The following is a 15,052-nucleotide window of genomic DNA, read 5'->3' as shown; positions in this document are numbered from 1 at the left end:
ACAATATCAGACTTTTTTTCATATGTCAATTAATTTTGCTAAATTTTCCCTGTTTTAAAATACTTTATTATAAGTCAAGAGTCTTAATAGGAAGTCTAAAGGTCCTTAAAGGTTAGATTTTGGAGGCTCTGTGAATTGGAATGGTAAAAAATATTATATCTTTATTTTCACTAGCTGAAATTTTTCTTGAAAAACTAAGAACTGAAGAATTATGAATATAAGTAACAAACTATTCTGCTCTTTACTAATATATGACCTTAGAGAAGTCATTAACATGCCTGAGAGCCTATTTCCATATCTATAGAATAAGAAGGCTAGATTAGGACCCTTCTGGTCCTGATAGTCTAGGTATTTTTATAGATGTTAGTCCAAGTTGATCAAAATTTTAAATACACACATACATATCCCAATTGCCTTCCTCTTTCCAATATTTAATGGTCCTTAGTGTCTGACAGTTTTATTAAAAACTAATAAACTTTGGCATTAAAAAAAAAACCCTGAATCTCCATTCTCACATTTGCTTTAGGCTATATTTCCCTTTGCCCTTTTCAAGAATCTCAAAGCAAACTGATTCTGCAGGCCTATGCTATGATTCCCACTGACTATATTTCTAACTCGCTTCCATTTTACTTCTTTCTTGGATGGGGAAAGGAATTTTTTATTCTAGATACCACGGATTCATAACCCTAACCCTAAAATTTTTAATATCTTAAACCTCCACTTTGGTATTCTAATGAAGCCTATAGACTAGGGGTCAGCAACGTATGGCTCTCGAGCCATATCTGGCTCCACCTCCCCACCAGCCAGTCTGGGCAGAGCCCCAAGATGTGCCCCAGGGGGCCCTTCAGCCCCCGCCCCATATTCCAGCGCCTTCCGCTTCCATCCTCCTCCTTCCGCAGGCGTTTATGGCTCTCATGGCCAAAAAGGTTGCCAACCGTTGCATAGACCCTTCCTCTCAATAATATTTTAACTATATTCATAATCAAAGAAAATGTTGTTTTAGTTAGCAGTTAATAAAAGAAAAAGAAAAATTTCCCATCTAAATTAATATAGAAAAGGAATTTATATATTAATATAGCCTAATTATATTGATATTTTATATGTATATTTATATATGAGTTGGATCTATTAATATATTTATTTATATATATGAATTGTGTTTATTAGTAGGTACATTTCTAGAGAACCTCTGAAATCTATCCATAAACCCCTTGAGGGTCCATGGACTCCAGTTTAAGAATTCCAATTCTAGACTAACTTTGGGCTAACCACAAGATCCAGTTCGAATCTAAAGTGCTTGCCACATGACAAAAGCTTCAATATGAGGCTAAAAGTGCCTAAAATAGCCTGAAAGAGAGGAAGTATCTGTGTATTAATTACTCAGAGCCAGGGACCCAATGAATCCAGTACTATGGGGCCGACTGGTGATGAAGATGCTAATTAACACAATTATACTAGAAGGCAGTGAATCATGGAGGCCCCTGGATGTGCACTGTCACGGCTCAGTCATCCTACCAATGGGCTAACAAAGTCCTAAGTAAATCAAAGGTTTATTGCTGGTGTAGTACTTTTGTGGAAAGGTAACCAGGAGATGTAGCCTTCCCCTTTTGCTATGAACCCCCTTTATTTGCCATTAGCTTGGTTGGTGGAAGCCGATTTTAAAAAAACGTTGAAAGCCTGCTATAATGTAACTGATATGAATAAATGTAGACTAAATGTCTGAAATACTCAAGGTATGATCTTAACCCAATTCTCTCCTAAGAGGGCACAGGTATATCTCACCTTATAAAAATAAATACGCTAAGAGGGAGCATATAAAGTGAATTACTGCAAATCACCCTGTAAATGCCCCAAGGAAACTTGCTCTTGGAGGAAATCCTAGTATCAATCTCTCCAATGCTCCTATCATTCCTCCATTCCTACTCTTTGACTAATAAATGCTTATTTTCACATGCTCATTTTTTCTTCAAGTAACACACTAAATGTCCTATGGGTCATGGTAGTATAGACTGCTTCTTCCGTTAATACTTTCCTTGTCCTCTGAAATTCATTATCTGGATTGTTCAGTATGACAAGAAACCCAGAATTTTCTGACCATTATCTTCTGATTTCAGAAGACTATACTGTTTTCTGCTTATTTAGTTAACATCTCCAACTGGAGATTCTTTCCCCAAACAGCTGTTCTTCCTGCCAACTGAGAAACTGATAAGGTCACTGCTTATTACCCAGAAAGCTCACTTCAGACCACCCGACAGTGATTAGAAAACTTCTATATGCTAAGTACAGTGTCTTTTTAGATAAGTTTGTTTTTTTGTTGATCTGATGCTAGCTAAAAGGAGACAGTGTTTGCAGTATGCAGATCACTGAATCTGAAGTCAGGAGACCTATGGTCTAGTTCTTTGTTCAGTCATTTCAGCCCTGTCCAGCTTTTTGTGATCCCATTTGGGGTTTTCTTGGCAGAGATGCTGAAGTGGTTTCCCACTTTCTTCTCCAACTCATTGTATAAATGAGGAAACTGAAGCAAACAGCATTAAGTGACTTGCCTAGTGTCACAGAAGTAGTAAGTATTGAGGCAGGATTTAAATTCAGGTCTTCCCGACTCCAATCCCAGTGTTCTCTATTCATTGCACCAATTAGTTTCCTTTCAGTGTAGTCCTGTTTCTGCCATTTACTTTCTATGGGCAAGATATTTCCCTACTCCAAGCTTTACTTTTCCCATGTGATAAAATCAAATGGTTAGCGTGGATTGGCTCTAAGTCCCCTTTCTAGTGCAAACGTTGTGTGATTTTTTAAGGAAAACATCTGGATTTCAAGTTATACCAGAAAACTATGGATTATTATGGACCTAGGACAGGAACATAGTCACTGATACTGTTCTAGTAAAAGTAGGACTTTGAGATCGTGACAAGCAAAAGATGAAATTGGAGATGTCCCATTGGAGATAGTTAAGAAATCAAACATAGTCTAGCCACCTTGGAATATATTCCCATTCTAAAAATTCTGTTGATGATGACCTTCACACTTTTCAAATGAAATCTATACTCCACCACTCCCACCATCACTTCTAAGAACAATTTGATTTCATTCAGTATGAGAAGACCGAAAGGAGATTTTCACATGGCCTCTGCAAGAAATATTTTTTCTAAGTTTTTCATTCATAAATTTCATATTTGTGACTGAACACTGAAAAAAACCACCATGCTTCTCATTTTTGCATGCTAGTTGAATGGAATATATTATGGAGTAAGTTACTTATCCCTTAGAAACAGACATCGAATGACCAGAAGTACTACCAAGCTTTGATGAATTCAAGGATTATTTTCGAATCTTTTGCCATATGACAAAAAGGCTGTCAGATTACAATCTGGACACTTTGTCCCACCCATCCATTTATTAAACAAACCATATAATAATAATAATAGTTCACATTTGTGTAATATAGATGCCAAGTGCTTTCGGTACGCATTAACTCATTTGATCTTCAATACAAGCCTGTGAAATCAGTGCCATTATTATTTCTATTTTATAGTAGAAGAAACTAAGCTTTAAAGAGATCAAGTAACTTTAGGGATTAAGTGAACCAGTTTGTAAGTGCCTGAAGTAAAAATCAAACCCAAATCCTTTTGATTTGTTAAATGCCTACCATGTTGCAAGGTTCTGTGTTAAACCCTGTGGGAGACATAAAGATGAAAAACATTCTCTAGCTGCCACCTCCCTGATCCCAGATCCAAGAGCAGAGGTATACGAGGTAAGTAGGGGTGAAACGACAAGGGTCATTAAAAAAATATGAATGCACTTTCTGTTCATGCCATGAAATTGCATTTTCCATGCATGGCTCATAGGAATGAATTTTGTGGTAGGTCAAAATCTTATGCATTAGCATAAAGCCTCTGGGGTCCAGTAATATACAGGGGATACAATTTTCAAACCCTGCCTAGGATTTGTCCAACTTCTACTGTCCTCAGAAACTTAGTCTTATAGGGAGAAATTTTCATTCTTACCTTGGAAACTACACTAGCCCAGAGGTTATAGATTCAAATTCTGGTTCTACTATTTGCTATGTATATAACCTTGAAAAACTGGTCATAGTGTAATATGTAATATAGACTTCAGAAACAAGAAGACCATGGTTAAGTCCTAAGGCTAACATAACACATATTGACTATGTGTGATCCCTAGGCAAGTCATTTAATTTTTCTATGTCCCAGTCAACTCAGACTATATACTGGAAAACAGTTGCCTATCTGCAATAGCAGAGGAAATCTCTTCCCCAAGACTTCTCTGCATCATTCAAATCATAAGTCTAGAGTCTATATCAGAGGTCGGCAACGTGTGGCTCTCGAGCCATATCTGGCTCCACCTCCCCACCAGCCAGTCTGGGCAGAGCCCCAGGATGTGCCCCAGGGGCCCCTTCAGCCCCTGCCTCATATTCCAGCGCCTTCTGCCTCCATCCTCCTTCTTCTGCAGGCATTTATGGCTCACAGCCAAAAAGGTTGCCGACCATTGGTCTAGACCAATGACTTTGGACAATTCTTTTCAATCCTATACATGTGATTTTCCACATCTGAAAAATGAAGTGGATGTTCTAGACCAGGAGTTTCTAACCTGGGGTCTTTGAACTTATTTAATATTTTGATAACTATTTCAATTGACTTACTTTGCCATTCTATTTTATGCAACTAAAAGATATCATTTTAATAAGGGGTACATAGTCTTCATGAGACTCCCATAGAGGTACATTATACAGAAAAAGGCTCAGAACCCCAATTCTAACTTATTTCTTAGGGCCTTTCTTCCTTCCTTCCTTTATTCTTCCTTCCTTCCTTCTTTCCTTCCTTCCTTTCTTCTGTCCTTTCTTTCTGTCCTTCTCTCTTTCTTTCTTCCTCTTCCTCTTTCTTTTTTTCTTTCTTTCATTTTTGTTTTCTTTTTATAATTTTTTCTTTATTCAAAGATATTCTGTTTCCTCAATTTCATGTAATAACATCTTTCAACATACATTTTCCAAAATTGTAAGAGACAAATTGTCTCCCTCCTCATTTCTCGGAGACGGTAAGCAATTTGATCTGGGTTATACATGTATTATCATGCAAAACATGGTTCAGTATTGGTCATTATTGTAAGAGAATACTCATATAAAACCAAAAGAGCAAAATAAAACCATAAATAAACTGATGTGAAAAAAGTATGCTGTGATCTTCATCTAACTCCAACAGTTCTTTCTCCAGAGGTGGATGGAATTCTTTGTCAGAAGTTTTTCAAATTTGAAGGACTTTTCTTTTAATCCAATGACCCTCTCTGCCTCTAACATTCTTTTAAATTGAGTATTTTGCTCCAAATAGCAAATCAATGAAGAGAAGAAAATGGTTTAATCTGTATTATGAGTCATATCCTAAAGCCTCATTCTCACCACAATTTTGGCTAGCCAAAATCGATAATAATAAAACATTTTGTGACTAGCCATATTATTTCATGTCTAAGCTACCTACCAGAAATGTCCCACACTGAACAAAACTACAACAATAACAGTACAAGCAACTGGCTGATGAGTGTATGTTTTTGACTTTGTTCACTCAGGAGTGGAAAGGTAGCTGCTCTCACACAAAAGATACAAATCCCACACAGTGGGGAAAGTAAGAAAAATGAAAGACAAAGCGGTATAGTAGAAAGAAGATAATGCAGAAGACCCAGGTTCTAAAACCCAGGGAGCTAAGTGGTCTAGTGCTGGACCTACAGCCACAAAGAACTGAGTTCAAGTCCCACCTCAGATGCTAACTAGTCAGGTGACCTCAGACAAGTAACAAATGCTGAATGCCTGTCCTTTTCATCAATAAGATGGAGATAACACCTACCTTCTTTGGTCATTGTGAGAATAAAATGATATCTTATTTGCACATTTACATGATGTTATAAATGATAGTGGGAAATTAGGTGGTGCTGTCAGAAGACAAGGCTTGGAATGAGAAATACATATTCATAAATTCAAATCCTGCCTCAGACCCTTAATAGCTGTGTGACCCTGGGCAAGTCACTTAACCATATTTACTTCAGTTTCTCATTTGTAAAATGAGCTAGAGAAGGAGGTGACAAATTCCAGTATCTTTGCTATGAAAACCCAAATGGGGTCACAAAGACTCAAACATGACTAAAATGACACAATAACAACAGTGGTTCTATTATTATTACCTGCCCTGCAGACAGTAGCTTTTTCACTACAGGCAAGATGTTTCCCCTCTCAGAGTCTCATCAGTTTTCTCATCTGTCAACTGGGAGGTTGGACTAGTCCTAAAATTCTATAAATTTAAGTGTGTTTGTGTGTTGGGGAGAAGGACATTGAGAGTAGAAAGTAGCACTACCTACTGGGATAAGTCTTGAGTAAGAAACTGTGCTTAAGTGTTACAGATACCATGTTAAAATATCATTAGCAAATGTTTAGCAAAATAAATAAAATACAATATAAATAATGTTAATTTGTGCTTTCCTAATCCATCTTTTCTTTTATTTTGACATCATTGTAATGGCATCTGTGGTCCCTTCCAGTTCTAAATGTATTATTCTGTCATCGGATGATCCCTAAACACACATGTAGCCCTAAGAAGAAAGAAATGATTTCAGAAGATGTTGGATATCTGAAGGAAACCAGTCTAGCATAAAAAATTTTGTTGGAGAATAAATCACATAAATGAAATGAGTTGCTTCCAGAGGTAGCAACTTTCCCATCACTGGAGGGGTTTGAAGGAGTGGTTCCTTGGCAACTGGAGGATGTTGTAAAGTAAATATAAGATTCAAGGAGGAAATGGTCTCAAATCCCATCCTATCCTGATTTTAGGAATCCATGAACTACTCATGGATAATTGGGAGTAATGATTTTTAAAAGCTAACATTTATATACTATATTAAGGTTTACAAATAACTTTTACAGATATCTTTATTCTCAAAACTCTTTGGCAGGTAGGTGCTCTTATTATCCCCATTTTACTGATAGAGAGATTGAGGCAACTAGATTATGTCAATTGCCCAGGGCCGCATAGCTAGTAAGTGACTGAGGTCAGATTTGACCATAGGTGTGGCACATGAACAATGAAATGACTGAGGAAACAAAGGTTCAGTCTTTGGGGCATATGGTGCCTATTTCATCTTTCACTTAACACACAGATCTTGCTGATTCCAAGTCCAGCATTCTTTCCATTATGCCACCTAGCTGCCTCTAGTAGACTTGTGTGACTGGGAATGCTTTCTCGATTCCTTCAGCGGTTATTGTTTCCTTTACCTCCACACCACCTTCTACAAAAATTACTTTGGTTTTAAACCCTCATTTTCTGTCTTAGAATCAATACAGAGAATCAATTCCAAGGCAGTAGAGCAGTAAGGGGTAATCAATTGTGGGTAAGTGATTTGCCAAGGGTCACACACCTAGGAAGTCTCTTGAAGTCACATTTGAATCCAGGACCTCTTTCCTGTCTCCAAGCTCGGTGCTCTATCCACTGAGCTACCTAGCTCCCCCAAATTACTTTTTAGACATTTTGCATATACTTACATATCTATCTGCTGTCTCCCTGACAGAATGTGAGTTTCTAGGGGTAAGGAATTGCTTAATTTCTGTCTTTGTATCCTCCGTGAACCAGCAGAGAGCCTGACACACATATAGTAAGTGCTTTATAAATGCTTGCTAATCAATTGGCTGGTTAATCCTCCATTTTAAAGGGAGCAAAGTTAAGCTCGACTTCTCTCCAGAGAAGGGTATGTGTGCACACACGCAATACACATAAATGCATATGTGCACACATGTATTTATGCATGTTGGTGTGTAGAAACAGAAACCTGTACATGGGTTTTTTGTGTGTGTGTGTGTGTGTGTGTGTGTGTAAAACCTCAACCCTTGGCAACTACAGTGTTTGTCTCAAACCGAGTGTTTAATAATGAAAAGTCACTGTGTTTAAACAAGCTGTTTTCTTTGACATTTCAGTATGAACCAGCTTCAAAAACATTCATTTCCCATTTGCGTTTGGAGAGCTGTGATGCTTCCATCATTTCAATCACAGTTTCCAAGTATGGCACAGAGCCCTTACCAGCACTCCTACCAAGGTGTTGAGCAAGAGCCTTATTACATTAATGCCTTCCATTTTACTGTGTGATGTTGAACTCTTTGCTTTCTCGGGATACAAAGCCCTGAGCTGTTTTCTGTAATTATGTTGCATGGATTTTCAAGAAGTGTTCTGACTGGGTCTTCACGCACACACAGATCCAAGCATTTTTGAAATCATGACTAGTTTCAGTTTGCTTGACTTGCTTTTGCTGATGAGATGTGCTGTTGTATTTATAATGGCACTTCTCGGTGGGGTCATAATCACCAACCAGCTTTGGATTAATTTTGTGAGTATATTTTGCCCCTTGCCGTCTAAAAATAGTTTTCTGACTAATTGACAAGACTAGGGGCAGGATGTGGTTCAGGGCCATTATCATGGTTTTAATTTGAGCTTGTAGTCTGCCACTTGGAATTCTAGGAAATTAAAGGAGACAAATTGTAAATGTGCAGTAAAGTCTTCCTGACTGTGAGTCTGCAATGCCATTTTTTTTCCAGACCCCAGTTTTCCTAATGGCATCATCCTGCCACTTATGTGTGACCAACCGATCAAAAGTTGGGAAGATGGATTGTGTTAAACTCTTCCCCCTGGCATGAACCTCTCAGGGCTTCTTTAACTGGACCTCAATCCAAATACCCAAGCAGGCAAGATTCCCTGCTCCTTTAACTTCTTATTGTCCTCCTTCCATCCCAATGTCCACCCCCCCCCCAATCCATTTGAATTGTGGCTGCAACAGGAGGCCTTGGGCAATGGCCAAGCATTACTTTTGCCCCAACCTTCATCCTTCTTTTGAATTTTTCTATTTCTATGGAGTGCACCCCCCAGGCTTCCAGTTTTCTAGGTTCTCAAATTCCTGCTCATTTCTATCTTCCCTCAGCTGAAAGCACTTTCTTCAAAGGTCTCTTAATTACAAAATCTCAGGAGCATTTTTTTCTGTCCTTATTCTCCCTCACCAGGGCAGTATTTGACACTGTAGACTACACTCTTTGGCATACTTATTCTCTTCTGCTTGAGATGCTGAAAATGATGTCTCACCTATCAATACTCACACCTCTCATATCCAATTACAAAAACTTAGGAACGAAGTATCCTAATCTGGTTAAAAACTTCCCAAATCAAGAGTTTCAATGTGTTTTAGATCCGTTTGTCAAAATGTGAAAAGTCAACCCCTTTTGATGAGTTTGCATCAATTGATCGACATTCCAAGAAGATGGAAATTTGCTAGCTTCATTTCAATGAAAATCTTTGCCTAATTGGTGAATAGGATGGAAAAACTCAACATCTGGATTTAGTAAAAGCACTTCCTCCATTTAGATGTAGGTATGTTTGTGTCAGATCTTTTTCAGCTTTGACAACCAGTAAAAGCAAGTATTTAGAATTAACTGAACTTAGAACCAGATCTTTGAATCACTGTAACAAAAGGTATTAAACCAAGATTTTAAAAATAGTGAAGACATTCAACCAAGTTACTTTCACTAAAATATATACTAGCATAATAATATAATATAGCATAACAATTATATCATAACTATATATAATTTATAAATATAATATTATGTGAATATATATAACAGTATTTTAGTAAGAACAAAAAAGGGTTTAAGTTGTTAATAAAATGTTATTTCAACTTCATATTTCTAATTTCTATTGGGGGCAAGTTCTTAATGTACAAAATTGTTAGTACAATGGGACATGTGCACTTTATAAATAAATATTCGTGTTTATTTAGTGTTCACCAATATAAGCGTGCAATCAGAAAAGTTTGGAGACCATAGTGTTACGCAGAGCGCAATTGCTATTTCTAAGATATTCTACTCTGGGTATTCTGGGCACTTCTAGTTCATTCATTCCTCTTCATTCCTTCTTTTTTTTTTTTTTAACTTTTACTTTCTGCCTTAAAATGGATACATTGTATTGATTCTAAGGCAGAAATACAGTAAGGGCTAAGGAATTAGGGTTAAGTGATTTGGCCAGGATGACAGAGTTAGTATGCATCTGAGGTCAAATTTGAACCCAGGTCCTCTTGACTCTACGCCTAGCGCTCTCTCCACTGAGCCACCTAGTTGTTCCTTCTTCATTACTAATGGTCCCACTCTAGGGCACCTCCTTACCTCATCTCCTGCCTATTGTGCTGCCTGATCTCCCCAGGACCAATTCATTCTGAATACTGCTATGGACATAAATCTTCCTGATATCTTTTTCTGCATGGGTCACTGCCTTGATCGAGAATTTGTAAAGATGCCCTACTGCCTGCCCTTTGGGGTCTAGAACTTTCTGCTTAGTTTTCCACACCTTCCAGAACCTGGCCCCAACTATCTGGACTTTATTTCTTGATATCCCCCAAAGGATCCTTCACTCCAGTCAGATAGATCTCCTTCACTCACCCCTACCCACACCCCATCATAATCATTTCCTCTTCAGTGCCTTTGTTCACACTATTACTGTTATACAGAATGCCCTCCATGATCTTCCTTCTCTAAACTTCCTTCAGTGGCCCAGCTCAAGTCTTGCTTGCATCTTCAGTAGAGGCTTCCCTGATGACTCCAATTCACAATAGGCTCATAAGATCATAATTCTGAACTGGAGGAATATTAGAGGTCAATTACAATAGACCAATGCTCTGATTTTACATGTAAGAAAAACAAGATCCAAAAAGGTTAAACCAATTGCCTAAAGTCACACAGAGAGTAAATGTCCGAGCCATATCTCTACCTCCTCTAAATGTTCACACATATTCATCATATACTATTCTAGTCCTTAATCATACAGGACAATTAAGACCTTTGGAAAGAAGTTTTAAAATGTTGATATGTATGAATACATATGTATTTATCTATTTAAGTTTAGATATATAAAAATAAAATCCTATTTTGTTTATTCACCATTTCATAGCTGTATATCTTGTTAGAATCATAGATTACTTGTTAGAATCATAGATTATTAGAAATGGAAGAGACCTTAGAAATCATATAGTTCAACCCCTCTCATTTTACAAATAAGGAAACTGAGGCCATCAGTCCAATAAAATTGTAAATTCCTTGTAATTGAGGCTTATGGTTTTGTATCAAATAGCACTCAGCACCATGCTGGGGCACATGATAACTGCTCACTAAATACTTGATTTCTCAAATCACATAAGAGGTAAAGAGCTGATGCTATTATCCAGAAATTTTAATTCAAGAAAATACTTTTTGCCAGTAACATCCATATAATGGGCCCTAAAATTGAGGATTATAGAAAGGGGGATGGACTTGAGTGATTGCCTCCGTTTGTCATTTAATTTCTTATGCTTCGACATAACCTTAGCAACTAGTAACATGGAAGGAATTAGTGCATTGCTTGCAGCTCCACAGTTGCTTTTAAAATGCTATCTGTAAGCTAGTCTCATGGATGTGTCATTTTTTTCACAGTCCTCCCTCTTGGCCATGTAATCCAAAAGGAAGTTCCTTAAAAGAAGTCTGGAGCCAGGGTGGGAAAAATAGGGAAGAAACAAAGCTGAATGACACTTGAGAAATTCAGGACAGCCAGTGGTTACTGTGGATTACTGACTAAACAAAGGCTATTTTTCAACAACTTTCTGCTCAAACCCAGGATTGAGATAGATTAGGATCACAGTTCAAAGATTCAGGTCACTCTCACTTCAAAAAGATCTCCTGAGCTTATTTTAGCAAGTAGAAAAGAAGAGAGAGAGATGCGAATGCATCCTTAGCTAGCAAGAACGAAGACATAATTGGGGAAGGGAAAAGGGAAGGATATAGCAGCGGTTGGGTTGTCCATTTACAGCTACTTCTATTGAAGATACTCCACGGATGAAAAGAATGACAGATTCCAAAAAAGAGAGGAGCAAGATACTGCCAAAGGTGGGGAGCTCGCTTGGAAGATATTACTAGGTAGATATTGGTATTAAAGGATTTCACTAAGGAATGACCTACCTGTTAGTCATTGGCCCTATGAAAGGGTTAGTGAGGAGCTGGATGGTCGCTTTGGAAGCAAATAATAAGCCAACTTGAACATTTTCATTGATCAGGTCTTTCTCTTCCTTGGGGCAGTCAGATGGACTGCTGGTGGCATTGACTACCATTTGCTGTGTCACTGTCTTATATGACTGTTCTTTTTCCGGTGCTTTAATGACATTTCCAGTGACCATTGTGGAATTGTCATAATAGGAGAAGATGCTGCTGAAGGTAGGAGACCCAGTTTCTGGTTTGGCAGTTTGTATTTCTGTGGCATTTTTTTCATGCTTAATGGAATATAAATAACTGGGAATGATGGGCACTAGAAAAACAAACAAAATAGAAAAGTAGTTGACAAGAGCCAATTAATTGTTCTCTTTAAGCTAAGTAGGAGGAGTCATTTGCTAAAACCTGAAAAAACTTCACCTTATTTAGCTTATTCTATTAAACTTCTACCTCCTCAGGGAGAGTTAAGAAAGTGAATGGCAATTCATATCTTCTACCCTCTCCACATAGCCTTTCTTTCTTGGTGCGTTCACCATAAGCCACCAATTCCAAGAAGAAAGCTACTCAAAAAAAGAAAAATGTGATCAGTGTTTACCCAGAATTTTCAGTGCTTCTCCAGTCAGAGAATGTATACGGTTAACGAGAACACTTAAATAAATGAAACAAGGAAACAGACATCTAAAATTGCATTGTGTCATCAAAACACTAGAGGAAATAGCAATTTTGCAATAGGTTTATTCTGTCATCCTATTACATAAACTTGAATTTTGCATTTATTATATAGTCTATGAAACTCATAATTCCCAATGGTTTCTGGGATTACAAGCAAAATCCAAGATGCCACTGACTCTCTGGGTAAATATATCCAGACAGCCTATCAATATAAAAGAGCCAGGGTAGTTTATAGCCAAGAGATAGTGAGAGACTGGCACCCTCTGACCTTCTCTCTCATGTGAGAATCTGAATCTATTTCAGTTCAGAAGATATGTGTCCAGCAAGCATGCTAACTGAGATAACAGAAGCCATCTCATATTGAGCCCTCTGTTACAAATGCCACTTAGATCTCTTTAAAATTAGAGCATTTCAGGGTAAAGAAACCTATCAGATGCTTTTTTGCTAATGGGGTTAATTTGTGAGACCTAGTTTCCCATTTTTCAAATAGGGATAATCTAATATATACTGAGACTGAAGTTGACATCTCAAAATTACCTTCGAGCCTGGTCAGGAAATGTTTCCGACTCAACACACTCAATCTTACAACAATTTAAACTCTCCTTGGTTTTCTGAATTGGAGAAAGATGCCATTTGCCCTCATTGTTGCCAGGTAGACCCTCATAAAGTACATCCTCTTTGATGTGGAATAATTTCTTTAAAAACCAAAAGACTATTAGAATTGCAGATATTCTTCTGCAACAGAAATCTTTTCTACCACAATGAAATGGGGAGGGGAGGTCCTATCAAGAGGAAACATAAGTTCTGCTCCTTATCTAGAGAGTCAAGTTTGCTCATGCTCCCCGGGGAGGAAATGAAGCCACAAATAATGTCTCAGTAGCAGAGACAAAAACCTAGGATTCTGTGCCCCGACTTCTAAGCATGTGCTTTTGAGAAGTGTGTCAAATTCCAGTAATTTGTTTAGAAGCAAATCTCGAGAGTACGACTATGCATGGCGTAGCTAGGAGCTATCTCAAAGGAAGCCAAGAAACGAGGCTTCCACTTACCCACAACTGTAAGAAGCATATTGTCCAGGAGGAGAGCAAGGCATACGATAAAAAGGATTAATTTCTTTGACTGCCGGCTTTCCCGAAGCCAGGTGAGGAGACCAAATTCACCCAGAGCCATGACTCCTCGGTCCCTTGGGCGTGACTCTTGCTGCAAATACAAAGGACAAATAGTTCAATTAAACCTTGATTGTCCATTCCCCTTGCTCTGTTCAGCCTCAAACATCCCTGCTTCTGACTCCATTCCCTCTTACAGCCCAGGAAATGAGGGAGGTTAGTGAACTAATCGAATCTCCATCCCCCTTTCAATTGCATCCCTTCCAAGCCGACCTTGTTTGAGCCGTCTCTAACCAGACAAGATTGATTTAAAAAAAAAAAAAGAAAAAAGAAAAGAAAGAAAGAAAGAAAGAAAACGAAAGGGATTGAGTAGGGAGAGGATGAGGCTCGTTTCAGAGGTATTTCTGCGGGCGATGCCCAGAAGCGGTGGGACGCACTTTCTTTACAAAGATTTTAACCCTGCAGGGAACCTGCTTCTTCTATCTCTGGTCTTGCTTTAGGTTTTTACTGTGTTCACCAAGGTTGGTAAAAGACTTCATTGACTCTCCGCTTTTCAGAGAAACCCAGGTCCCAAACCCCTTCCTCTTCCAGCATTCCACCCCCTAACTCAGCCCCCCAATTCTCTCATTTTTCTCTCATCCCTTCTACCCCTAACTAATCCTCCCTCCCATTTGGTCTCTTCCAAGCCCTACTCTCCCTACAACTCCGTCCTCGCCTAACATCTTACATGGGCTGAGAGAGAGGCTTTCCGCTCCCAAAGTAGCCTAGCTAAGCCTATCGTGTGAGCATTGAGAAGAGGTCGCGAGCTACTCCTGGGAGCAGTTCTCCAGTGCCCTTACCTGGGGACGTGCGCTGGGATTGAGTTCGGAGCGCAAGTCCCAACAGTGGGTCGAATCAGTTAGGGCAGCAACACCAGCTGGCGGCTGCTGTGAACTGTAGCTGCGTCCGGGTCCAGGTCGGAGTCTGTGTCTCCACCTCTCAGCGATGCCCTCCAGAGGCTCAGCTTTACCGGGTCCGCTCGTTTGACGTCAAGGCTCGATCTTTATCGCCCCTGCTCAGCCAACCAACCTGACCTGAGCATGAGAGGAGGGGGTGAGGAGGAGAGAGCAGCCCCCTCCCACCAAGTAGAACGAAAGCTCGGATCATGCCCTGACCCCACCCCTTCAGTCCCCCGCGTCTGAGAGAGAGAGAGAAAGAGAGGGGGGGGGGGGAGAGGGAGAGGGAGAGGGAGGGAAGG

At 39.0% G+C, this 15,052-nt stretch overlaps 1 protein-coding gene across 1 annotated transcript in view; it reads right to left on the bottom strand.

The window, feature by feature from the left end:
• The window catches only part of SLC18A2 (solute carrier family 18 member A2), a 52,836-nt gene extending 38,378 nt beyond the window's left edge, over positions 1-14,458 (bottom strand). Inside the window, exons 1-2 of the mRNA XM_044665623.1 lie at positions 13,759-14,458; positions 12,014-12,356 (exon numbers count right to left, since the gene is read on the bottom strand). Of these exons, the coding sequence (XP_044521558.1) occupies positions 12,014-12,356; positions 13,759-13,879 (464 nt within the window). The 5' untranslated portion in view covers positions 13,880-14,458. The remainder of the gene's footprint in view (positions 1-12,013; positions 12,357-13,758) is intronic.
• Positions 14,459-15,052: the final 594 nt, after the last annotated feature.

Source organism: Gracilinanus agilis, chromosome 2 (genome assembly GCF_016433145.1).
Source record: "Gracilinanus agilis isolate LMUSP501 chromosome 2, AgileGrace, whole genome shotgun sequence".
Lineage (NCBI taxonomy): Eukaryota > Metazoa > Chordata > Mammalia > Didelphimorphia > Didelphidae > Gracilinanus > Gracilinanus agilis.
Note: the sequence above shows the minus strand (reverse complement) of the source record. Positions and strands in the feature narration are given on the sequence as shown.